Below are 27287 nucleotides of genomic sequence, written 5' to 3' on the forward strand. Positions count from 1 at the left end.
TGAAATATATATATATATATATATATATATATATACATCAAATACTTTCCTCGTACTTATAAAGTTTACAAATATTTAACATTTACATATATATTTTGAATTACATAACATCCATTTATATGCATATCATAATATCAAATCATAAATCATTTTAGTATAAAAGACTATCGTTAGATATTCACAAATAACCATAAATATAGCAAAGAGCTCATAAATATAAGTACAATTATGGTATATATATCTAAGAAAAAAAATTCATAATATTATCAATAGCTTTAATCATGTTTATTCTGGTGACAAGATCCAGAATTATGTTTAATCCATATGATATAGGTAATCCATCTCCTTATGTTAGGATATAGAAAAAAAAAATTAATTTTTAAAATATATTCTAATATATGATCCAATATAGCAATGTTCACTCGATAATTATCGTGTCATAAAAAACTAAAATATTAATTTTTTTTCCACTTATCATTCATGCAATCATATATCATTTGAAACTAAAAATATTCAAACGATTTTTTGTAATCTTTATAAAATATAATATGATTGATGTTTTCATATTAATTTAGTTAGGATAACTTAAAAACACATATAAAATAATAGATAATTATTCAAACCATATATTTATTTGAACTATCAAAATCTAAATTATTTTATAGTATTTTAAAAATAATAATTTTTTTTAAGACTATATAAATCATATACGTTTACCAATATTAATCTCACAAACTAGATGAAGTTATCGGATTTCCATACACATGCTTCTTTTTATTTTCTTACACTTTCCACAATAGCTATTTTTTAAAATATTTTTCATAATAGAAATATCAAATTAACTAAGATCATTAGTTAAATCTTGGATCACAATCAACCTCAGATCGATCGATGGCTTCACCTTATCATGATTCAATTCCAAAGTATTTTATGATAAAGGACCATTTGATTAATCGGATATTGATACATGACTCATAGGTTTATAAGAAAATATCCATTTATCGTAGGATAAAAGTTTTTGATTCTCATATTCCTTAATAAATGTGAGACTATATATATATATATATATATATATATATATATATATATATATATATATATATATATATATATATATATATATATATATAATCCGAACATAGCCTCGTGTAGCAGCGCGCGAAAAATATCCGCCCAAAAGGCGGGAAAATTGTAACTCTTTTACGCACTCCCCGCCCCGTTCTCAAGTCAGTCTCATCTTTGCCCTCCGCTCTTCCTCTCTCCTTCGCCGCTCTCTTCGACCGCCCCATCATTCTCTCCATTCTCTCCCCTTTCCAACACTTATATTCCATCTCAAGATTCCTTGATCCGACCAGCCGAAACCCTAACTCGCGATCCCGTCGCGAAAGGCAAGAGAGACATGGACACGGAAGGGCTCTCCATCATCTGCGCGGGGATCGGGTACGCCGATGAGGACGAGAATGGCGCCATAATTGGTTACGCCAAGGGCGAATATTGTCTAGGTAGAATTTCTAGCTTTAAACCTCTTTTTGAATAGGTTCTTGTACTCTTCTCGCGGACACGAATCCTTCGCGACATCAACGAGATTGGTGTTTTTTGTTTTTTTCCAGATAATTTGAAGGATCTGCAGAGATTTTTGAGGCGGGATGATCCACGGCAGCGAGACGTGTTCAAACAGATTTGCAAATGGAACACGGTTTCACGAAATTTGGTTCCTCTTATAGAATATTACCAGAGCGATCGGAATTTGGTAATCAATGCTGGTAAATCCCCATGTCATCGCGGTTTTCTTCTTGTAGGCTGAGTTGCGATTGTTATTATATTTTTCTCTTGTTCCTCCTGTGTGCAGTCAAGATTTTGGTGTTCCTCACAATGCCAATAGACCATTCGTCTGATGGTATTGCACAGCAGATAGAGTATCTGTGGGATTTAAAGGCTGCATTGACACGTCCTGTCACAATAGCCGTAATAGTATGCCTTCTTGAAGATCCATTGGACCATTTAGAATGGTGATCTTACAACTTCCATCTTTTAAGTTTTTTTTCTTCTTCTTATAATATCTATGCTAATACTTCTTAGATTTAGTTTGGTGCTTTTCATGTGAAGTTGGCAACACTACAAAGCGAGGTTGAATTTTCTTTTGTTCTGCTTGTACATCAGAGAAAATGAAATCATTGTACGATGCAAACATTTTGTAGCGATGACAAGAAGAGTATTGATTAAGATCAGCTGACCTTTACTACAATTCATTATTTTAGTTGTCCTATATAGGCACAGTGGGACTTGTAATTTTCCTGAATTTGGACTTTCATCTCTTGATCATTACAACAGCTGAACCAGAGTGTCTATCAAATGCAACATCCTTCAATTCCTGTTGCAGTTAATAATTGTCTTATAGTAATTATTTCTCTCTCGTGCATACCTGATCTATTAGTTTGTCTCATTAGTAATTCATCATCTGATTATGAGATCCATGAGTTGCATCAGGTATTACTTTCTGCATGCTATATCTTATGTTACATGTCTCCAGAACTACTTAATGCGCAAAAGCCTGGGCATATATGTTGCTATCTGGGGTGGCTTTGCTGGTTCGTTATGTGGTATATCTAAGATGTTTTGATAACCATTACATTTGCTGCAGCAAGTCCTACTGTCTATTCCATCAAGGTGAATTGATGGAATGCTGTATACCTGAGTCTACCATTGGGTTGTGGACTGGATCAAGTAAAACATGTCATTTCAAATCTTGTAACAAATCTGACCGAAGCATATGGCTATAAACATCTTAAAACAAAATGCTTATATTCAACAACATTTCAACAACATCTTACAACATAATGACCTAATTTGTAAGACAAAAGTGAAAGGAGAGAAAGAAGAGAGAGGATAGTAAGGGAGGAAAGATAGAAAAGAAATAATGAGAGACTGAGATGAAAGAAAAGAGGAAACTGAAGCTCCTATTCTCCTTCCATTTTACACCATCATTACTAGAGACCACAGCTGCATCGTCCTTGGGCACTTCCACCTAGTGTCTCCCATTTCTACCACCAAAGCACCACTATAGCTACCTCTTTTGGCTTCACCACTGGTGTCGAATTTTTGGGTTACCCTTTGTCATGAGTTCACTTGTGATGTTGGTATCAATCCTGGGGATGTTTCCGTCAAGGAAGAGAAGAATAAGACAGGTTCGTTTGGGTCAAGGCTAATAAACAAAGAAGAGGAGAATCGGTGACAAGTTATTTGGTTGAAGGCTGATGACCAAAGAATTGAATTGGCAAAAAGTTATTGCCATGTTTAGCTGGTGACCGTATCCACACTTCAGCGCTCCATTAATCTTCCTTGATGGAGTCTGGTGGTAATACTCAAGAGCAAATTTGCTGCAAGTAGGACAGTTTGAGAACTTTATTGCTGCAAATCAAGTTTGAGAACCAAGATGAAATCACTCCTTATCAATTGCTGCAAATTATTTAGAAGTGATATGATATTGGATTTGCTTTCCCACAATCCCTTGTGCTATTTTGGCTGATAGCATTATATCATATAATGATCCTTAGTCCTCTTCTTATTTCTACCATATTTGCATTCAATGGCAATAGTTGCTGACCAAGTGTTTCTGTTTAACATTATATTCAAACACAGTAAAACATTCACGGATGATGATTGGAAATTGGTTCAGCTGGTGCTTACATTGTTCCGAAATGTCCTAGCCATCCAAGATATTACACTGCAACAGAAGTCATCTGGATCTTCCACTCAGTTTTTCTGTTTGACCGATAGATTTTTGGAGCTCATGTTTCAAGAGTATGTACTGGATCTGATCTTAGTATTGACGCAGCATGTTGATGGTTGTTCTGGCTATCTTCAGCAAGATAATCTTCTTCTATTGGAAACATTCTACTATATTTTTCTGGGCCGGGAACCAGAGCTGATAGCCAAAGTTTCTAAAAGAAGCTCTAAGGTCTATTCTGATCCTTCTCCTACTTGTTTGTGATAATCAATTTATCTTAATGTAGATTTTTCAAATTTTTTTGCACTTTATAGTTAGTTATACGTTGACCTTTATGATAAGAAAAGTCCTCTTATTTTCTTTGTCTTAGGCATTTTGAAAGCTTTGTCTCCTTTAAATATTTCTGTATACTCTGTTTTCTGTGACTGGAGGCATTACCTTTTACTGTTAGTTTCTGAGATGGATAATATGGAAGTCATATGTTGAAGTCTTCTTGTCCAAACAATTGTCTTGCTGAATTGTTTTCTGTTGATATTGCAAGCGTAGAACTTCTCCAGTTTTAGATGCTAAACATTTAGGAACAAATAATTTATTAAGCTACTTTTTCCTTTCTATTTGAACTGGCAATTCCATGGTAAAGCTCATATGCGCAGGTCAAAGAAGATATCACAACTACTGTAGATTCTCTCAGGACAATTATGGATGAGGAAGAGGAAAAGAGAAGAATAATCAGGCTGAGGAACTTGGAACGGCATTCACAATTCAGCGGAACATTTACTCGCCTTGGCGTGGTACAACTCTTTAACCAACTGCTGATACCATGAAATATTTTGGTAATATAGATTGATGGTTGATGAGTTTCTACTGCTGTTGTGATTATAGGATGGATCGAAAACCCTATTTAAACGTAACCCAACTTCTGCTTCTGAAAATGGCATGGTAAAAGTTCATAATGTTCAACGTGGTCCATTAAAGAGGATTGCTTGGGACCATGACAACTTGCCTCTGGCAAAGGAAAACATTACGGAATTGCTGTATGAATTCTTGAACCAGTTTTTGTCAGGAGGTTATAATGGTAGGCTTCATTAATAATTTAGATTTGTTGTTCCTTTTTCATGTTTTTCATCCTTTCCAAGTCTTGTTGGTCTGATATGGCACATACTATAATCTGGCCTACTGCTCAGTTTTGATGCAGTCCATTCACGATGATATCAGTAAGGAATGCCAGTCCATTCAAAAAACTGATGTTATGATGTTTTTTGGAGTTGCTAAATTTGTTCTAGCCTTCCAGCACCAGAAGATCCTAATCTCAAAGGTGAGAAAAAGAATTGAGGGTTGCAGTCATTCTTGTCCAAAATGTTCTGGGCATAACTTGGTTTATCTATTGTGGTGCTTATGTTCATGCATTGATACTTGGAGCTTCTTGCAATGTTTTTGATCTTGCACCATACCAGATACCATTTTTGAAGGTATTTAAATTAAACATACAATTTAATTTTGATTTTTGTAAAGGACAAAAGAAAAAAACTAATTTAGGATAGTGTTTGTAGATGTCTTTTAAATGCATGTGTGATGGAAGAAGGTGCTCAAAGATGATTTGTTAGTTGGCTTCTGCATCCTGGTTCTTTTGGTATCATGATATTTAGTCTTTCTCATTTTAGATGCTTGTGGCTGAGCACAACTGAAAACATGTTATTATTAATCGGCTTAGATTAAAAGTGGTCTGAAGCCTTCATAGAAATGGAAAGAGGGTGACGGCTAATGTTTCTACTTCAGAGGTGGACTTGTATATGCATGCAAAATCCTCAGGAGGGTTAACACATTAACATGTATCTTTCATATAAGTTAATGCTTTATGCCTTTTCCATAACCCTGTCCTATTTCAGTTTATTACACCCCAAACCCCAAGAAATATTGAATATTTTATTTCAGTTACCTTTATTCATTTGTAGCATTTCATGTTTGTGAAAGTTGTGGAAGTGAATTGTAAGTTTTTCAGTAGAACTTTTCCAACTTTGGTGCAATTTTCATTTTATATTTTAATCTACAGTACTCTCCCATTATCACAACCTCCCAAAAATCTTCTGATTTTTTATTGGGTTATGCATTTTTGGTTCATAAATCATTACTATCATTCTAATTTGTTTAATCTTCTATAGACTTCTTAATTATTAAAGCCAAAGCCAGAATGAATAAGATGGTTTGGATAGATTATTGGAGGGAGCCAAAGGGGAAACCAATGATTTTTATGCAGGGTGCCATCAGGGGAATGTCTGCTGATGTGGAGTGTATATAGTTTGCCAAAAAGGTACTGGCATACTCCCATCATAAAAATGGGAATCCTTGATTCTAACCATGTTTAAATATTTGCGTCCAAGCTTGACTGTGCTTTTGAGAAAGCATATTAAGTTGAAAAAAAAGGATGCCACTTTGCCAAATGGAGTCCTTTTTTTAGGATTCACAGTAAGAAGTGCAGTAATGTACTAATGTGAAACAAGATATGGAAGGAATATAAGACAGAAAGTTCTTTAAAGGAATCAAATTTTGATATAAAAATAGTTTAGATGTTTCCTTCTTTTCTCTGTGGACATTTAAAGTGGATGTTTACATGAGAATCCATAGGGCCTAATATTGGTCAAAGATTTCCTCTTAAATCTAACATGCCTTTTTGGCATACTCATGTTGATCTTCACTCTGTATTCTCATTGTTTATTATCATAGAGTAAAACTGACTGCAGGTAGTACCCAATTATTCATGGACCATCTAAGTTTTTCTGAGTGTGTTCTCACTGTTACAAGTTGTAGGATTGATCAGCACTTATGAACCTTTCTTCCTTAAGTAGGCTTCGGAATGAATCTCTGATTGACATAATGTTTTCAAGCACCACCACTTAATTTTTCCAGTGGTCTTACGGCTCTTTGTTTATAGTAAGACTGTTTACTAGCATGATATGCAACAGGTACTAAGTCTAGATCAGTTATCTATGTTTAATTTAGCAAGTGCTTTTGTTACTTTGATTTCACGTTCTCTTTTTGTCAGGAACCTAACATGGAGGAACCCATTTCTGATCCTTCACATGAAGATGAATTTGCCAATAACTTATCATTCCATGGGAATATATGTGGACCAGTTGCGGAGACCATAAATGAAGCCATGTTTAATTTAGTCATATCTAAATGGCTTCAGGCTTTTGATAGCTTGAAAGAAACTAATGACTACAAATCCCTATCAGCAGCTGGTTCTTTGTTTAAGAATATGGTCAGTGTACATGCTTTTTCTATGTTGGTAATTTGGTTGCATGTAATAGATCAATGAACTAGCGCCATATTTCAGCATTGCATTTAAAGTTCTGCTCTGGCTTGTTTAAACCTCAAATAAAGAAGTTCAATCTTGTGGATAATGAACTGTGTCAACTGTTGTTTTCTAAGGTTGGAGTGGATTTACAATATCATAATCTGATAATAATTAGGTTGTTGAGTACATTGCAGTAGTTAATACTTATTACTTGGTTATGTGCTATCCATCTATGTTTTGGAAAGTGAAATTAATCTTTTTATTAGCCTGTCATTAAAATAACATAGAAGTTGGCATATGTGCATTCATCCAGATATCATCATCAAGTTGACCTGTCTTGGATTTTCTGGACCAATACTTCAAATGTAGAGAACAAGAGTAGACCTATAGTAACTTGCAAATCTCTAGCAATATGCTATCAATAATCTCTTCATTTTTCTAAAACAATTTATAATCTTCCATTGAACAGATAACATATGCATTCAGCATAATTGTCCATTGAGGATTTATTGGAACACTAGTCAAATTTTGTTGTCTACAATTCATGATTGATAAATGGATTTCTATGGTCATATTCCTTTATTTTTTTGAAATTTCTTTCTACAAATCTTGTAGCCTTTTGAATTGTTTAACATCCAATGCATAAAACAAATTCTGAACATGATTTCACATCCTATCTTTTTCTTTTGGTATCAGACTGATACCTGTAAAATGTATTACAAACTGTCTTACATGTTTAAAATTGTTTCCAAACAAGAGTTCTTGAAAGAAAGAAGCACTTTCAAAGAGAACAAGAGTGGTGGAGATAAATCATCTAACATTGTTAATGCTAGGAATAAGAGAAAATGTCTTGTATCAAGGCCTCATTGAGCTACAGCGTATCATGTATATGTAGGCTAATGGTGCCAAGTGGCCAACTCTAGCATTGAATATTGTCAATTGTAACTGATCTATCCTTTAAAATCCTGTAGTATACCTTGCTGCAAAGCCTGGCCAAACACATCTTTTGAGGGTTTTGGGTGCCCAACCGCCCTAAGGGCTCGCTGGCCTCTAGTCCGAGCTGGACAGGGTTCAACTTGAAATAGGATTAATTTCTCTCTATAACTTGATGTAGGAAACCAATTCAATCGCCAAAATCTTCGTCCTAGTTGCCCTTCCTAGTCTATTATGATACTTTATACAGTGTCGCATGAATATCATATAACTGCTCGAGGCCTCTCAAGTGGCTGCCCTTCTTGGGCTGGCCTTAAAATGCCATTAACATGGCAGGTGAACTTCATGCTTGCCTGCCTAGTACATGCTGATGTTGGGTCCAATGTCTGAGTTCATGAGTGAGTGTAAGCATTGGCCACAACTTGTCCATGTCCAGCCTTTTTATGAACTGTCTTCTTTCTAGATGCAGTAATCATTAACAATAACTTCTAATGCTTATTTGAATTATTATATTAACTAAAATGCAGTAATTATGCCATTCATTATGTTTGACTTGTTCATTACAATCTGATATAGAACATAGAAGATATAGTCTTGGTTGTTTGCATCAGATAAGCTTTTGAACCACAATGTACTTGTACTGTATCAATTGATGCTTGAAAGTTGGAGATCTATATAACAATAACAACAATCCGTAATGTCTCAACTATCTAGGGGTGGCTACATCGATCTTTTGTTGTCATTGAGGAGTTGGAGTTATCACTTAATTTAATGCTCATTATTTCTTGTAAAATCCAAATAAAATATTTTGGCATTAGATATTCATTTTTGCAGTATGAGTAAACCATAAAGTGCCTTTTATTTTTGCAAATGATGATTTAGACCATTTAATTCTGAGAGTTGTATATCAATTGCATGTGTTGGTAAGCCTATCAAGTGCTTTATTGACTTCACCATGCAATGTATTTTATTGTCTATAATGGATTTGCTCTTTACTGCATGCCAAAAGTGTGACTTGCAAAGTTTTTTTTATGTTTTCTGTTTAATTTTTTGTTCTTTATGCAGATTCGCATGTTAGATTTGGTGCTAAGAATGTTGCCTGAAGATTCAAAGGAAACTCAAACTGCTCGTGTTCTACTATATAAGTTGTTCTATGATCAGACGGATCAGGGGCTGACTCATTTTCTCCAAAATATGTTCAGATCTTTCAACACCCATAAACAACCTAAAAGGTTCATGTTATATAAGCTTCATGATTTTTGAAGGTTTAGTTTATGATGTCTGTTTCTTATGTATGTTATATAAGCTTCATGCTTAATGGAAATACCATGTATCGGGTTCATAGTAGGATATGTAAATTATAGATGGCCAAGATGATTTTATTTTTATAACTATACTAATTGTTTGTGCTTTTGTGTTACACAAACCTATGCTTTTATCATGACCAGAAATAAGATCTGAAGGAGAATTGAATGCTTCACATGCAGTGTTATGTTCTGGCATGCTAGAGTCGTATCTATATGTTTATCAATGGAAAACAGTTTCAAATATGAGCTGCTTTGGACTAAAACTCTTACAGATGCTAGAGTCTTAATATATACTGTTTTGTCAATTTATTGTCTTTATATTTATATGCTTATTGTTAGTAGCATAATGTGGTACTTATGTTTTCAACTGCTGCGGATTCTGTCTGTATCAATTGGTGCAAAAAGCACGTGTGTTTTCTTGTTCTTGTGGATTATTGTGTGAAAGAGTCATGTTGGCCTAGTTAGCAGTGCTATAACAAGCCTACTTATCTTACTGAATCCTGTTGAACTACAAGATAATCTTCCTCTTTTGTAGTTGTCTCCAATATCTTTTGTCTTTCCTATTGCACACTCTTAGGTCATAAACTTATTGCTACAACAAGTCTACAATGAACTGACTTGAGTAGACCCTAAGCCCAAACTAAAACCTAAGTTACCTCCTATTTTCACTGTAAAATTTCCTCTGTGCATCGTGTATATTCTTTCTTATTTGAAGCACTATTAAATATACTGGTTAGAATTCATTGTTGAAATTTACAGTTTCTTCATCAGTGATCTTGCAGATTTGTTGGAAATAATGCATGTAGTGTTACGACTGATGGAAAAGCTTCAAGCACGAGGTACACTAAGGGTATGTTCTATTCATACCTGGAAGTTTTGAAATTGGGCTTTGCCTATAGGCATTTCAATGATTCCTTGCGCATGGTACTGGTCTCATGCATTCCATACAAAAGCTAGATCCTGATGCTTATACTTGGATTTTATTTGCATCCCAAACTACCAGAGTTTGTTTCAGTCGTTGTTAATTCTTAACAAAGTCTAAGTTATCTTTTCAATTAGTCCTTACAAGTTATATCAGGTTACAGATCATAGAGTAACCTTTTTAATAAAATGAAAGACATAGAGTTGCCCTGGTAAATTACTTGCTAAATCTTGTTTGTTACTATGTGAGCTTTAGGTTGCTAGAAAATCAAGGAAAGGCAGAAAGAAGAAGACAAATACAGAGGCCAATAATTTGGGAGAACATGTGAATCCCAAACATATTGTTGCTCAAACAGAGGAGACTGGTGGGCATTCAAATAATCTGTCAAAAGAGCAATTAAGAGAGCTAAGTTTAGCTGATAAAGTAGGAGATAACCAAGAAGGCACTTTTATGTCTAATGATGCTGCAGTGCCTGATGCGTCTGTGCACAACATAAGACACAGTGGAGATGACATGGTAGCTTTAGGTGGTGATGTGGTGAATACTAATTTCATTGATCCAGTACATGAACCAACAGACTCTTCCAGCGATGATCAGCTGCCTGAGACAAACGAAGTGGACTTCAATATATCCAAATTGGTCGCTACTTTTGCAAACAATTATGTTGTGCACAATTTATGCTGGTTGCTGAAGTATTATAAAAGCAATTCTGTGAGTACAAACCACCACATCATCACCATGCTGCAACGAATTTGTGATGATCTGGATATTTCCCCAATGCTCTACCAGGTAGAATCTGAGTTGACACATGCCTATCTCATCCTAATATTGATGGTTTATTTGTTCGTTCTAAATAATCTGTCTACTCATGCAGTTATCGGTCCTCAGGGTATTCTATAATATACTAGCTGACCAAAAATCATCAGCATCCAAGGAATATGCTAGTATTGTAAATTTTCTCACTAAGTTTACAAGGAAAATGCTGAAGTTATTGAAAGACCGACCGTTGCTTTTTGTTGAAATGCTCTTCTGGAAGACACGGAAAGAATGTCATTGCATCAGTGCAGATGTTCTAATGTCTGGCCTAGCCAAAAGAGATTCGCATACTGATGAAGTTGTTTTGACAAATGATATAGGATACAAACAGAAAAACATAGCAGATTCTCTTGGTGATGATGAATTCGTGATACCGTATGATCTCAATAACCAGAGGCAAGTTACAAGTGAGGAATTTGTATCTCATCATATATGCTAATTATGTCTTACAAAGGATTATTCTCTTTTATTGTTCTAAATCAAATTCCAGTACTAGTTCTATTGCTAAGTTGATCAGCTCTGTGACTGTGCAGGGATGAAAATCCATTTGATGTGTTTCATGAAGATGATTTGTACAAAACTAAGCAACATGCTAGTGAAAAGAATGTTATGAGATCCATCTCTAATGATGATGATGAGATGGATGTAAGGTTAGCAATCATCAAAATATTCAATGAATTTTTTTTCTTTTGAGCAGATTTTCATTTGACTTGTAAGTGATGCAGCAAAGGAACATCATCTAGATTTCAGAGGACAAAAGATTTCAAATGGCAGAAAAGTTATATATTTGACCAAAAACAAGAGACCATGATAAAACATTTATATGATAAGTAAGTGTTTTGAGTATTTTTATTGTTCTCGAAGCAGCAGGCTTATTTGGTTTGGGCATTTTAAATTTTCCAGATACAAGGATGATAAAAAGTGCAGTCGTCTTATAGCAGAAGCTTTAGACCCTGAAGGAAAAATAACTGCAGTTCAGATCTACTGTAAGCTTAAACAGCTTGGTCTACAAACCACGAGGAGTAAAAAGCTGGCATGTGTTGATGTGCCTTTGCCAGCTGGAGATGATCCCACTGAAGAAGCTGGTACTGCATTTACCATCACTCCAAAAGGACATGAGAATGACTCTTATCTGAAAACATCTATGTAAGCTCTGTTCAATTATATAGCAAGTCTTATGAATATCATCTCCAAGACATACTTTGAGTTTAGAGAAAACTAGATTTTGCGTGAAATGATGTGCTAACTTTTGTAGCAAACCCTAACCTGAAGTTTCATACTCATCTAAAACACCATTTTATGGTATGAAATAGCTATCAGCCAAAGTCTATTAGAGTTAGATAACCTATCTGTTTCCTAAGAGTTTGATTGAGATCTGCAACAGATTGCATATATCCATCTGGAATACTCTCTGTCAACACTCGTGTAAGTAATCTTATTTATTTATTCCTTTGGATTTATCATGACCCCGTTCTAAAATGTTCATACTAAGGGTGCAGTCTGGATGATGTGTTGCAAAGGTCCAAAAGTATCACTAAATGCTCCAAACCATATTGTATTAGGACCTTTCTTTGGGGTGCACCATTACTGGGTCACTCTTCCGGTTTATATTTATTTTTGTGATCGTCACGGATGATTAGCAGTTTCAAATTTTGCTCTTTTTTTTTTTCCAGCCGCAGAGGAAAGAGAGTACAAGCATTCAGCAAAGATCAGGAGCTTGAGATCAAAATCCTCTTTGAGAGGTTGATGCTGATTATGTTCTGTCCATTTTGCTTACCATTGGCTAACTTTTCATTTACAATAATTCGTCAAATCTGTTGGATTGGTGTCTGGGCATGAAACAGCTGTTGAGCTTGGTAGATCCTGCAAGTGTACATTACCATGGAATTTTCTTACAATAACCCTTTGTTCTTTGTTGATGTTTGCATGTGCTATACAGGTTTAAGGATCATAAGAATTGCAGTCATATGATAGCCAAAGCTTTGGATGCTGATAAGACTTACACTGCTGCCCAAGTTTCCCGGAAACTCAAGCAACTAGGTCTGCTTGCTCCTAAAAAATTGACCTCACCTGAAATTGAGAAGCACTCGAGAGATGATCAAAACAAAGAGAAAGGACTGCAGTTAGAAGAGACGTTGTTTGCAATAAAAAAAAGGTACATGCTTTTCTTTTCTGTCACAAAAGTGCACTTGGATGCCATGTTGCAGGTTCTTGGTTTTTGGTGATGTGCTAGCCTGTTGGTTCTTTGTGTGATGATTAGTCCAAAATCCAAATATCATCTTAGTCATGCTACTAATGCTTCTGTAGGTTTTTATCAGATATCCTGACCATTGTCAGTTGATTCTTAAATCAGATATCTGTTACCAAGTTCTTTATGTCAGGCTAAAGCTTTTTATTTGTTCATTCGTTCGAAAGCCACAGAAAGAGGAAATCCTTGACAAAGGAGGATGAATCAAGTAGCCCACCCCAGAATATAGAGCTGCCAGTGGAAGATGATTCTGGAGTTCTGAGAACCACGTCAAAGTGTGTATCTGATGTATCTAATAACATAAATCTTGACAGTTAGGACCCATCTACTTTCTTCGTCTGTCAGTTTAGTCTGGCTAATCTATGAACTTAAATGTTATGTCAGAAATCGAAGAAAGAGGAGGAATAAGTCACCAGTAAAGGAGGCTACACCGGAGATAATTTCTCGGCATGATTCGGACGAGGAGGTTCTTGCGACTTTGTTCAAGTAAGTATTTTTGGTATTATTACCTACCAAGAAACACTTCAGCTATATACAAGCACCTGTCTCGTTAGGTGTACTTTGTAGCCAATCATTGCAAGAGTTACTAAATGCTTTGTTTCTTTTTATCCTGGCGGAAGAAGAACGGAACGGCAACCTGACCAACAATCCGCGGATCATGAAACGGACGGTGTTGGTTTGGACGATGACATGGACGCCGAACAGCAATCCCACGAAGATGAAATTGGCGCCACCACGGCCACCTTCACCTCTGGTTTTGATGACAATATGGATGAGCCCAGCAAGGTGGGGGATGGAGCTACAGAAGCTGAGCTGATGGATTACTTCGACTCGGAGGGTGAAACGAATGCTACGCACCCCGCAAGTAGGATAGGTCATAAAAGGAATCTTAAGCTGGTTATGGATGAAGACGAGGAGTAAAACAAAGATTGCCATGGTGCTTGCTACTTGTAAGAGGGACGGGCCAGAAGAATCAGCTTAGTACCTTTCTTTGAATACCTTCTCTTTTGGCATTGGATAGTCAAATTAAAAAGTTATGTAAATTAAATTCTACAAGCGTTCAATCAAAGATTAAATATTATTGAATCTTATATTTTGATAATGAAATCAATTGATGAAGTTATGATCTAGAAGGACTAATTTGATTATGAAAAGGTAATTCAATTAAAGCTGGAAGAATCATATGTTAGGTTAGGATGGATCATGTCAGAAGATTGAAAGTCAGGCAGGAGGCCTAGTCAACGTGTTGGAAGGACATCGTGCCATGAGTTCGGGCATCGGGTTAGACAGACATTGCATCAAAAAGATTGAATGTTGTAGGAGGTTAACATGCCGATGGATCGAGCAATACGCCAAATGAGAGAATGATACGTCGAAGGATCGGACAAAGCGCCAAATGAACCAATGACATGTCAGACAACATAGGATTTATATTTATAATTGATTATATCTAGATCGAAGTAGTTTAGGTCTAATTGAGTTAGTTTCGGGCGTAACTATGCTAACTCAAGTAGGGGCCTATTGGGCCTAAGTCGAGGCTAATTTGGGTCTATTCGGAGGCCCATTTAGTGACCCAAAATTTGGGTCAAGCGGTGACACTATTAGACCAAGTAGTGGAACCGCCTATGAGTTAAAACGTACGAAGTGTACAGTTTCGAAAGACTCGACGGTAGTATTGCTAGTGTAAGGCAATGGTACTACCCAGACATAGTCTCCAAGACTGTCAATCGATGGTACCGCCCAAATTGGGTGATGGTACCGCCAGTTATCAGGGCCACAGGCGGTGGTACCGCTAGTATCCGAAAATTCTAGGGATTTGAATTTTGGCTCCTTTTTTTAAGCTAGTTGGGGTCTATAAATATCTGAGTTATTCCTACTTGGGTAAGTAAGAAAAAAGTAGAAAGGGGAAAAGAATCCTTGAGGAAAAAATGTTGTAATCTCTTTTAAAGTTTAGAGTCTTTCCTCCTAAAGTTAGAAGTTTTCTAAGGGAGGAGTTGGGTCTTGTGTAAAAGAGAGGTGCGAAGGTTCTCTCTGTGAAAATGAGAAAGAACTGTAAAAAGGGTAGTTGATTTTCACCCATTAAAAAAAAGATTGATAATGAAAGCTGGTGGCCTCGAGTAAAGAGGAATCAGGAGTGGACGTAGGTCGGGACGACTGAACTACTATAAATCAATTTACATTTTTGTTTATACTTTTTATTCATATCATTTATTGATTTACTTGATCATTACTTTTACGCACATTGTAAGTTAAACATCTTTCCGATATGGATTTAATCGAACGAAAGTTTTTCAAATCGTCTTAACTTTTCGAAAGTACTAATTCACCCCCTCTTTTAGTGTCATTTATGATTCTAACAAATATTTAATATTAAAAAAAATTATGAACAAAATTATTTGTCTTACGATATATTATCTAAATCTAGCCATTGAATTTCAATATAATCTTAGAATGCGATCACATTTAATGTTAGTACTAAAGAATATTATATATTGACTTTTGCCAGAAAGTGTCATTATAGTCTCGATCAAAGTAAGGAATAGTTATTCACACATGTTGATTATAAATTAAAATTGATATTAATGATTTATTATGCTAATAAAATATTATTTATATCTTTTTATAATTGAGTGATGGTTATAATTTAAAGGCTCCACACCCAATTTAAGAAAGGTTATGGCCCTTGTACTTTCACATATGATGTTATCGAGTGGTTGCGAATGTAATTGGTCAACATTTGTATTGATTCACATGAAGATCCATAACAGACTATGTTAGGACCCTTTTTTCTGAGCTTTTATTTAATATTATTTATTGAGTCTGTTTAGTCAAGTTGTTTAGTACAGTTAGAATCGGATAGAGATTTATTTAATATTTATTTATTATTAAGAGTCCAAGTCCAAGTGGACTCTAGGTGAAACTCTATAAATAGTGATGTAAGATTTTAGAGTCTTATCATTTGGTATCAGAGCGACGATAAGACTTTAGGGTCTTATCATTTAGTATCAGAGCGACGATAAGACTTTAGAGTCTTATCATTTGGTATCAGAGCAGCGATCCTAGACGTTCTCATTGTAATTCATCACTAAAAAAAAAAAAGAGAAAGAAGAGAGAGAAGAAGAAGAAGCCGCAGCCACGCACCACTGCTTCCCTTACTTGCGGCCAGCCCACCGCCGACCGTCGCTGCTCTCCGACCAACGACCGACCCTGCACCGCGTCCGGCCAGAGTCCACCGTGGCCATCGCCTCCCACTCAAGTCACCACCGCTGCTAGGAGACGACGCTACCAGCGTCTTATCCTGCCACAACCCCGCTCCCCTTCTCAACCGCCGCTGCTCCATCACCGCCGCCCGCCTCCCAGCCGCAACCCTAACCAAGCGCCCATATTTCAGCGAGGATTCATTAGTAGCACATAGAGACCGTCAGAAGCATTTCAGAAAATATTACATCACATTTCAGATTATTGAAATCAACAAACACCAACAAATCAGGAGCTAGTCTCCCAATAATTAAACTGTTTATTCAACCAGAAGTTATCTCAAATGTTTGCTGTCCAGTTACTAATCATACCTTCTCACAGATGTATTTGCAAGACAACCATCAAAATCAAAAGCAGCAACCTTTTCTGAATCATGAAGGCTGCCATCTTCCTAGCAATACAGAACTTAACATAACTCACAGTATTTGGTGGAAACCTCAAGTCACATGGCATAAAAATTAAAAATGGAGATAGATAACATGTATCATGTTTTAAAAACTCAAACCTTCTTGGCATAATGAATGTCAAATATAAATCATCAAATTCAATATGGATTGTCCATAGGAACCCAAATCCTCTTGGCATAGTGATCTTTAGAATGGTTTATCATATCAAACAGAAACATACCTTCTCACGGAAAATAACTGTCCCGATGGCTTTCCATCAAGAACAGAGCAATAACTTATGGCTTGATAATCCATTACAGTGAAACAAAAATGCTTTACAAGCTTTCAAGTACAAGAGATAAAAAAAAAATTAGCAGATAGAGAAAAGGAATAAAGAATAAACAGCACCTCGTACTTAGCTTTGGCATCAGAAATACGGAAATCCATCTGTAGGCAATTGTGTTTGTGTTCTGTAGATGAATATGAACCAGCCTAAGAAAAAAAATACATTGTATCAGAAGGTATATAAATATGAGTACCATCTCTTCCGTAGGCAAGGAATGGAAATAGTGAAAACATGTCACCGGAGAAAAATAAAGATATTGATGACACATATATGCATATCAAAAGTTAAAACTTGTAATGCTTGACCTAGTATGCTCAGTGCTGAATTTAGATGGTTTCAAGGTTCAGCGATATGAATTACCCATACTAACAAGGAAATAAAATGTTGGCTGACAGTAGATGCAGACAATAAGCACTTGTTTAATTTATGCTACAATAGATATCACATGATTAGATGAGAATACATGCTTTTCTGAAGCTTTCCAATCTCAGAGCTTGACTGATAGTTGGATCACAAACTATGATTTGTATACGGTTCTACATATTTCCATATTAATTCTAAAAAAACTACTTCAACATGAATTATCTTAACCAGTTCTACCTTGCTCTATTTGCTAATCCTATAATTCTAAATATATCTACATATGGCCATTCAACTATTGCAATATGCCACTTTGTCTACAGGTCTGTACTCATATTTTTGGAAAGATGTTTTTCATTCCCATTGGATCCCTATGCCCAAAAGAATATAAATTACCAGCATAAGCATAAAATTCAATTGGAAATAAAGGTAAATGCATTTCATCTAGTTGTATTATCTTTATAAGGATTTTATAGTTAAATTTAAAACCCCATAAATTATAGAAACAACCATGATCAGGATAATTTGATGGTTAACAAAATAACTACAAGACACTATTATGAAGACTTAAAGAACATAATGGTCTCTATCAGGAAATTCTTCGAAGAGTCATCTTTTCCATTCAGTCCCTCGGCAACTGCTTTGCTACAGTTTGATCTTTAAATAAGATAGATCTCGAACCAGCCCTAACTTAAAGCAGTTTGATAACCGGAACAAAAAACCCACCTCTTCAGTGATTTGCTTGGATGATGCGGAAGTCCCTAGCATTCTCTGGGGTAAAAAACTGATTTGACATAACACCCCGGATTTGACGTAATGCACCCTCACGTCGGACACCCTGTGCGGCACACTGCTCCAGAACGAGCATTAACAACGACACGACGCGCATCCACACCCACCATACCCAAACAGCCTCCTCGGCTGACCCCTCATGGCCGGCCAAGGCAGGCGAAGGCGCTGACTGACACCCCCATACCCTGCGGCAGCTCGGCCTTCCACGCAACGACCGTGACGACAGACGCCATCAGAGGTACGACCCTGCCCCGGCAGGATGGCCCATCAGGTAACATCAAACCCACTTATAAATACCCCCTGGCTCCCAACAGAAAGGGGGAGAACGATCTCACCAAGAAGCTCCTCTCCGCTTCACTGACTTGATCGTCGGAGGGGTCGGGCCGAGCAACCGACCCGACCTGTGTGCAGGTACTCGACCGCCGCTGAATCCGCTTGGAGTCGCAGAACTTTCCGGCCGGATCCCCCGCGGCAGCCACCACAACATCCCAAGGGGAGCCACGTCTGATCTCGGCCATTTGGAGCCCTGAACCAGCCGCGTCGACCCCGAGGTCACGGCTGAAAAAGTTACTTACCGTAATATATTGGCGCTAGAAGGAGGGCCCATCCAAATGTCAAGCGATCAGCGAATCCACTTCGGCGGACCCTCGACTACTGGGCTCCCCGCCTCGGGGGAACACCCCCTACGTGATGAAACCCACGACGAACGCCCCGCGGCGGTGTCAGAACGCTACTGGCAACTGTTTAATGACCCAGGCTTGTCGCCTCCCGGCGATACACCCGCCGGCCCGTCGCAAGTGCCACCCGAGGCCTTTCATGACCTCACCCACCAGGTCCGAACCCTGACAAGCATGGTGCAGACTATCGTCCCAATCGTCTCCCAGCGAGCCCCTCCGCATGCGACCCGACCTTCGCAGCAACGGGAGCCCCCTGTCCGGACTCACGCATCGCTTCCAGAGCTTCCTGTCTCGCCTCGAAACCCCACAACTCGGCCTGGGAGCCGGGAAGCGGAGGACACGGCGAGCTGCCCCAAGCCCGAGGCTCCGACCGCCGACTCGACGAATGCCTTGCGAGCTCAGCTGCGCCTCGTCAGTCAAAAACTGGACGAGGTACAACAGGAAGTTCGCAAGTCAAAAGGAGAGCTCGGGGCGGACGGACACCAAGGATCCCCGTTCACCCCCGAGATACAAGAGCAGGCGATCTCGCCACACTTCCGCCTCCCCTCGCTGGACGCGTATGATGGCGCCGCTGACCCAGCGGACCACGTGGCCGCTTTCCGCACCCAGATGGCGCTGTACGAGACTTCTGACGCTTTAATGTGCAGGGCATTCCCGACGACTCTGCGGGGGCCAGCCCGCGCATGGTACAGCGGCCTGAAGCCCGGGACCATCGCCTCCTTCGATCAGCTCGCCAAGGATTTCGAGCTTAACTTCTTGGCCTACGCCCGACCGAAGCCGTCCATGGCGCTGCTCCTCGGGCTCAACCAGAAGGAGGACGAGCCCCTCTCCCATTTTGTGAACCGCTTTATGACGCAGATCCGCGGATTATCGGATGCTCACCCCTCTCTCTTAATGCAGGCATTCATGACAGGCCTACGGCCCTCCAGGTTCTTCTGGTCGCTCGTAGAGCGGCCCCCCGCCGCGGTCCCCGAAATGCTCCAGCGTGCCAGTCAATTCGTCGCCGCGGAGACTTGGATGGCTGGGAAGCGGGAGGATCACAAAAAGGTCAAGTCAGAGCCGTCCCGACAGCTACAACCCGTCGCCTCCCGGCGGAGGACAGACAGACCCGAATCAAGGTCTCCTCTTCCCGCCTTGAATTCGTCCCGAACCGAAATATTCCTGCATGAGAAGGGGAAGGGGCTGCTCAAGGACCCTCACCCGATGAGGAACCCGCGGGAGCTCGCAGACCGTTCAAGGTATTGCCGATTTCACCGATAGCACGGGCACGACACTGAGCAGTGCTACGAGTTGAAGAGGCAAATCGAGGAGCTTATCCTCAGAGGACACCTCGGCCAGTATCTCCGGCCGAACAAGGAGCAGTCGCCTCGACCGGAGGGCCCCGTCGAGCGGCACGTCAATGTGATAGCCGGGGGCCCTGCATCAGGGGGAGGCTCCATGTCGGGCAGAAAGGCGTATGCCCGAGCCGCTCCTGACGAAGCCTCGGGACACGAGCCTGAGCTCGAGATTACCTTCCCAACCGGAGCTTCCGAGCGCCCCGACCACGACGACGCCTTAGTGATATCGGCCAGGGTAGCCAACGCGCAAGTGAGGAGAATCATGGTCGACACAGGGAGCTCGACCGATATACTTTACTTCGACGCCTTCCAGAAGCTGGGCTTGGCCAGGGAAAATCTGAGCCCGATGTGCTCGACACTCACCGGTTTCACGGGAGATTCAATATCACCCCTGGGAGCTGTTACTTTGCCCTTGACTCTGGGGACCCCGTCGAGGTCGAAAATGGTGATGACCACATTCTTGGTGGTCGACCTTCCCACTGCCTACAATGCCATACTCGGCCGGCCGACCCTCAACAAGGTCAGAGTCATCGTCTCAACCTACTACCAGACCATCAAGTTCCCAACTCGTGCTGGAGTCGGGGAAGTCACGGGAAGCCCCCGAGAGTCCAGGCGGTGCTACCTTACCGTCGTCTCGTTGGGAAAGAGAGCTAGGACCGAGGCGCCCTTGGAAGACCCACGGGAAACAAAAAAACTGGCTCCTCATCTCGAGCCGAGGGGATCCACTGTTGACGTACCCTTGCGAGAAGCTCGGCCAGACCAGGCGATCAAGATCGGATCGGAGCTGCCCGAGCGGGAGTAGGAACGACTCGTCGGGCTCCTACGGGAAAATGCCGACATCTTCGCCTGGTCCCCATCAAACATGACGGGTGTCGACCCGGAGGTCGCGGAGCATCATCTCAATATCCCACCCGACGCTCGCCCAGTGAAGCAAAAGCCCCGGCGCCAGGCTCCTGACCGACAACGCGCCATACAAGAAGAGGTGGACCGGCTCCTAGCAGCAGGCTTCATAGAAGAAGCCAAATATCCTCGATGGTTGTCCAATGTAGTCCTCGTGAAAAAACACAATGGAAGCTGGAGGATGTGCGTTGACTACACCAGCCTTAACAGTGCGTGCCCTAAAGACTGCTACCCCCTCCCGAAGATCGACCAGCTGGTCGACGCAACAGTTGGGCACGCATGCCTATCTTTCATGGACGCCTATTCAGGGTACAACCAGATCAGGATGGCGCCCGAAGATAGAGAACATAAGGCTTTCCTCACCGATCAAGGGGTATACTTCTACAAGGTCATGTCGTTCGGGTTAAAAAATGCTGGGGCCACATACCAGAGAACGGTGAACAAGATGTTCGCCCATCAGATCGGGAGGAACATGGAGGTCTACATGGATGATATGATCGTGAAAAGCCAAGAAGCCGAAACGCACCTTGCCGACCTGGCCGAGGCATTCGCCACACTACGCAAGTTCGGCATGCGACTCAACCCCACAAAATGTGCTATCGGCGTCACCTCCGGGAAATTCCTCGGGTTCATCGTACACGAGAGAGGAATTGACGCCAACCCAGAGAAGGTTCAAGCAATAATCAACATGCAGTCCCCCCGGACGATTAAAGACCTGCAGCAACTTAACGGAAGGCTTGTCGCCCTGTCTCGCTTCCTCGCCCGGTCGGGCGATCGCTGCCTCCCATTCTTCAAGGCGCTCAAAAACCCGAGGAACTTCCAGTGGACATCGGAATGCGAGGAGGCCTTCAAACAAATGAAGCAGCACCTGGCCAGCCTCCCCCGCCTCGCCTCTGTCTCTCCCGGTGAGAAGCTGGGCCTCTATTTAGCGGCCTCCCTGCGTGCAGTCAGCTCTGTCCTGATTAAGGAAAGCTCCGGCCAACAACTCCCGATCTACTATGTCAGCCACGTCCTGAGTGGACCTAAGGAGCGTTACCCGCCAATAGAAAAACTTACGCTCGCCCTGGTGCTCTCGGCTCGGAAGTTGCGTCCCTACTTCCAGGCACACCCGGTGGAGGTCATCACCGGCCAACCTCTTCGGCAGGTCTTAACAAAATTTGACGTTGCAGGCCGGCTCCTCAAATGGGCGGTGGAGCTCGGCGAACATGATATAAGATACGTGCCCAGGACCGCCATTAAAGCCCAGGCGGTAGCCGACTTCATCGCGGAGTTGACTCAGATGGAGGACGGAGACCCCAAGCAAACCCCCGAAGCTTGGACCCTACACGTGGACGGCTCGGCCAACTCAAGGGGTGCCGGCGCGGGACTGGTCCTCCTTGCCCCTGACGGACGCTCGTTCGAGCGTTCCCTCCGCTTCGGGTTTAAAGCCACCAACAACGAGGCGGAGTACGAGGCGCTCCTAGCCGGACTAAGGCTGGCCCTCGAGATGCAGGTAGCCGCGATACACGTCCTCACCGACTCGCAGCTCGTGGCCGAACAACTCAGCGGTGGATACGAAGCTCGGGACCCAACCATGGCGAGATACCTGGCACGGGTAAGGGACATTGTCACACCCCTAAAAATATACATGATATTTAAAATCTTTCGTCACAACTAACCCAGGATCCAAACACACATTTGAGGTCACTAAGAAAACATTCAAATCAAAAATTTCGCTTCTATAATCTACCAATTCATATCCCTGTGCAATTCATAAACATAGCACACATCACTCGAAAATTTATACCATCTGAACCCGACTCATCAAAATAAAAACCACAATATAAGTCCACAAGTGGGGAAATCTATGCAGTCACCACAATCATCGATTTACCATAAGTTCATATCATTACACAAATTTAATTTAACATTCCAAAACCCTATACATGAGGGATCCTTTAACTTACACAAAATCCACAGGTTTAGATTCATAGTCACATTTCATTAGATGCAAGGTAGCTTATACACAACTACATATATGCTAACAAAAGTTCTGCCCAACGTCTTCTAAACTTTCCACTGCCTCAGCCCATTCTTAACATTTAAGCAAGCGATACGCTATCCTGAAAAATTTATCAACAAACGGGGTGAGCATAAAGAGCTCAGCAAGTGACTAACATATCCATATCAAAATAGTACAATTTCCAAAGAGATACAGTATCAAAACACAAAAGCAGAATATACGATTTCGTATACATAATATCATTAGGAGCAGAATCATAATTGTCCTTTTTAATCATACATATTTGGTTCCTGACAGATGGGGCATAGAGTAATTGGAGCATATCAGAAACAAAGGAAACATATCGGAGCTTATCAATGGCATATAAAATGTTCCAGAACACATCAACGATCTATGGAACATTACGAAGCAAACTCAATAGTGAATGAAGCATTTCAGAGCATATCAAACTCATATGTCGTACAGAAGCTCAAACGTCGTCCTTGACGTTGCAATCATATCATACTTATCCAGAGCACGAACAGAAATAACTCACCAAAACTCTGGATGTCATATCAAACATATAGAGGGTGTAGTGGGATCTCAGTCAGAATGTGATTCATCCATTTCTGAATGACCACCTGACAAAAGTCTCCCACGTCTGGGAGCTCCATCCACCCACGTCTAGGTGAAGTCAGAGGGGGCCGGCAGAGCATCGCAGGCTCTATGCATAACTCCCTTTACCATTTCTGGCAAAGGTTCACAACTCCCTTTACCATTTCTGGCAAAGGTTCACAACTCCCTTTACCATTTCTGGCAAAGGTTCACAACTCCCTTTACCATTTCTGGCAAAGGTTCACAATATCCCACACACCAGAGTACAAGAAGGCAGTTTCAACAATAAGCAGCATATAACGGAAGCACACGCGGAACAACCAAACGTACATGTGCCTTTTCAAAACAATGATGCAAGGAACAAATCTCTCACAAAAGTATTCATTTTAGGAAAGAATTGAAAGCAAGAGTGTACAGGGATTCCAAGCAATCATAATCAGCTCAATTCCAATAAGAAGGTTAGACAAATTCAGATATCCAAAGGAATGGAACCAAATACGCGAAATCGACCAAAGCTCGTTTTCGGACAGAATTCCAGTGGCACATCAAACAAATATTTTAGAATAACAATTATGCTCCAATACCCATAATAAGGCTATGGTCGAATCATATATCAATCTATATTAAGATGGAACAGATTTCATATGAAACAGGGCTCCCAACACTGAGTTACCTCTGATTTGGTAACACAAGGTCAAAATCACAATCACTGTGTTACAGAATTTATAAGGTCGGAATCAACAGACGATAGGGTGGGCAATTGAACTCCAAAATTTTCAAACTATATGTTAAAAGAGAGAATTTCAAGTCTAGTTTCAAATAAAATCAGTTTGATACAAATCAGAATTTTCAACAGGAAGTTATAGGCGTTTTAGTATCGAAAGGTCAGAAATCTGAACTCTGTTTTACAGCGTCTATAGGCTCTTTTGAAACAAATTTTTGGGTAAGTATTCGGTGTCCAAAATCTACAAAATCGGTGTCAAAAGAAACACATACGAGTCTAATTTCAAACAAAATAGTTCCTGCCTGAATTCTCATTCTATATTAAAACTTATAGCCGAAACAGTGCTTAGGGGTCAGTTTACCGAAAGACTTTCAGAATCCATGGTTTAAGTCCAAAGAGAGATATATCAGTCTCTAAATAGAAATCTTCCAATTTATTTTGAATCAACATAAAAACAGAGTCAAATACTTATGTAGGATGGGGTTAGAACACTTGCCTTTGCAAATTTTGTCCCGAAGTAACAAGATTAAAGCAAAAACCCTAAAAGCCCCAAATTTTCTTTCTCTTCTCCTTCTTCTTCTTCTTCTTCTTTTTCTTCTTTTCTTTCCCTGGTCACCCACGAGCTGCCTCCTCTGCTTCCTTAACAACGAAGGCAGAGAGGCTTAAGCGGTGGAATTTGTCATTTGGTGCATTTTGCAGTTTAGTCCTCGTTTTTATCATATTCACGATTAGGTCCTTAGGGTTTACATATAGGTCCTCAGATTCTTTTTTTTTTTTTTTTTTTTGAACAGATCTCCCAAATCTTAAAAATAAGTTACCTCTGATTCATACTCTATTTCTTGTGTCAATTAAAAATAGATGCTTACATTATCACCAGAAATATTATACGAAAATTCGGAAATGAGGGGTGTTACACTCTCCCCCCCTTAAAAGAAAAATTTAGTCCTCTAAATTTATCGTACCTCTATTCGATGAAAAGACGAGGATACACCTTTTTCATTTCCTCTTCTAGCTCCCAAGTTGTCTCTTCTCCAGAATGATGTTTCCAATTTACTTGAACCAGTGGGATGACCCGATTCCTTAGGACTTTTTCTTTCTTATCAATAATCTGAATAGGCTCTTCCACATAGGATAGATCTTTATCGAACTCCACCAGCTCATACTTAATGATGTGAGAAGGGTCATACATATACTTTCTAATCATCGAGACATGAAATATATCATGGACATGGCTCAATGCTGGTGGCAAGGCAATCCTGTAAGCGACAGAACCAACCCTCTCAAGAACCTCAAAAGGTCCAATAAATCTTGGGCTTAATTTTCCTTTCTTCCCAAACCTCATAATGCCTTTGGAAGGGGAGACTTTTAAGAATACAAAATCTCCGATTTCAAACTCAATATCTCGTCTTCTATTGTCAGCATAACTCTTTTGACGACTCTGAGCAGTTTTTAACCTTTTCCTTATTACTTGAATTTTCTCGGTAGTTTCTTGTACCTTGTCCGGTGCTAATAGCTTTCTGTCTCCAACTTCCTCCCAACATACAGGTGTTACGCACTTTCGCCCATATAGAGCTTCATAAGGAGCCATCTGAATACTTGAATGATAACTATTATTATACGTGAACTCAACAAGTGAAATATCCTTATCCCATTCACCTTTCCAATCCATAACATAGGCTCTAAGCAAATCCTCAAGTGTTTGAATTGTTCTTTCTGACTGACCATCAGTCTGAGGATGATATGCAGTACTAAACTTGACTTTAGTGCCCATCGACTCCTGCAATTTTCTCCAGAATCTAGAGAGAAATCTGGAGTCTCTATCAGAGATAATCTCCTTTGGAATACCATGAAGTCTTACTACTTCATTAACATATAAATCTGCAAGTCTATCAAGTGAATAAGTCATATTAATCGGTAGGAAATGCGCAGATTTTGTTAACCTATCAATGATAACCCAAATAGCATCATGCTTCCTCGAGGTTCTAGGTAGTCCTGAAACAAAATCCATAGTAATACATTCCCATTTCCATTCAGGAATAACTAAAGGTTGCAACAACCCTCCAGGTCTTTGGTGTTCCACTTTGATTTGCTGACAAGTCAAACATTTAGAAACATACATTGCCATTTCTTTCTTCATGCCTTTCCACCAATAATGACTTCGAAGATCTCTATACATCTTAGTGCTCCCAGGGTGTAGGGTGTACTTTGAAGTATGACTTTCAGTGAGGATTTGATTCTTGATAACTAGTTCATTTGGTACACATACTCTCTCCCCAAATCTCAATAGGCCATCCTTTGAAATTTGAAATTGTGGCTTCAATCCCTTTTCTACTTCAGTCCTCAAGTAGATTAAATGTGGATCTCGTAATTGTCCTTCCTTAATTTGTTGCATAAGATCAGACTGCACTTGAATGGAGGCCATCAGAATCATCGAGTCTTGCTCTTTCCTCAAAGCTTTCAAATCAAAATTTTCTTCTATTAGCTTCCATTGCTTCACGACCAGACTAGCCATAAAACTTGTAGATTTCCTACTAAGTGCATCAGCTACAACATTGGCTTTGCCCGGGTGATAACGGATGGTACAATCATAATCCTTCAGAAGTTCAATCCATCTTCGCTGCCTCATGTTTAACTCTTTCTGAGTGAAAATATATTTTAAACTC

At 39.9% G+C, this 27287-nt stretch overlaps 2 protein-coding genes across 2 annotated transcripts; both read left to right on the forward strand.

Moving 5' to 3' along the window:
• The first annotated feature begins 1246 nt into the window (after positions 1–1246).
• LOC135599191 (uncharacterized) lies at positions 1247–14312 on the forward strand. The gene is made up of 20 exons (XM_065094038.1): positions 1247–1502; positions 1611–1763; positions 1850–2009; positions 3640–3958; positions 4381–4518; positions 4610–4802; positions 4912–5042; positions 6768–6986; positions 9021–9187; positions 10034–10112; positions 10440–10973; positions 11059–11396; positions 11534–11650; positions 11726–11830; positions 11904–12146; positions 12674–12742; positions 12940–13155; positions 13416–13523; positions 13633–13734; positions 13869–14312. The coding sequence occupies exons 1-20, from the start codon at positions 1400–1402 to the stop codon at positions 14167–14169; spliced, it is 3795 nt and encodes a 1264-aa protein (XP_064950110.1). The 5' UTR covers positions 1247–1399; the 3' UTR covers positions 14170–14312.
• A 4689-nt stretch (positions 14313–19001) lies between these two features.
• Positions 19002–21206, forward strand: LOC103974878 (uncharacterized). Its single transcript, XM_009389778.2, has 2 exons — positions 19002–20305; positions 20390–21206. The coding sequence occupies exons 1-2, from the start codon at positions 19002–19004 to the stop codon at positions 21204–21206; spliced, it is 2121 nt and encodes a 706-aa protein (XP_009388053.2).
• Positions 21207–27287: the final 6081 nt, after the last annotated feature.

The sequence above is a fragment of the Musa acuminata genome, chromosome BXJ2-1 (genome assembly GCF_036884655.1).
Source record: "Musa acuminata AAA Group cultivar baxijiao chromosome BXJ2-1, Cavendish_Baxijiao_AAA, whole genome shotgun sequence".
NCBI classification, from domain to species: domain Eukaryota; kingdom Viridiplantae; phylum Streptophyta; class Magnoliopsida; order Zingiberales; family Musaceae; genus Musa; species Musa acuminata.

Coding starts and splice junctions, on each gene's coding strand:
- LOC135599191 (XM_065094038.1), top strand. CDS start 1,400: ATGGACACGGAAGGGCTCTCCATCATCTGCGCGGGGATCGGGTACGCC. Junction 11,831..11,903: donor ATAAAACATTTATATGATAA/GTAAGTGTTTTG, acceptor TAAATTTTCCAG/ATACAAGGATGATAAAAAGT. Junction 13,735..13,868: donor GTTCTTGCGACTTTGTTCAA/GTAAGTATTTTT, acceptor TCCTGGCGGAAG/AAGAACGGAACGGCAACCTG.
- LOC103974878 (XM_009389778.2), top strand. CDS start 19,002: ATGTCAAGCGATCAGCGAATCCACTTCGGCGGACCCTCGACTACTGGG. Junction 20,306..20,389: donor GAGCTCGCAGACCGTTCAAG/GTATTGCCGATT, acceptor GCTTATCCTCAG/AGGACACCTCGGCCAGTATC.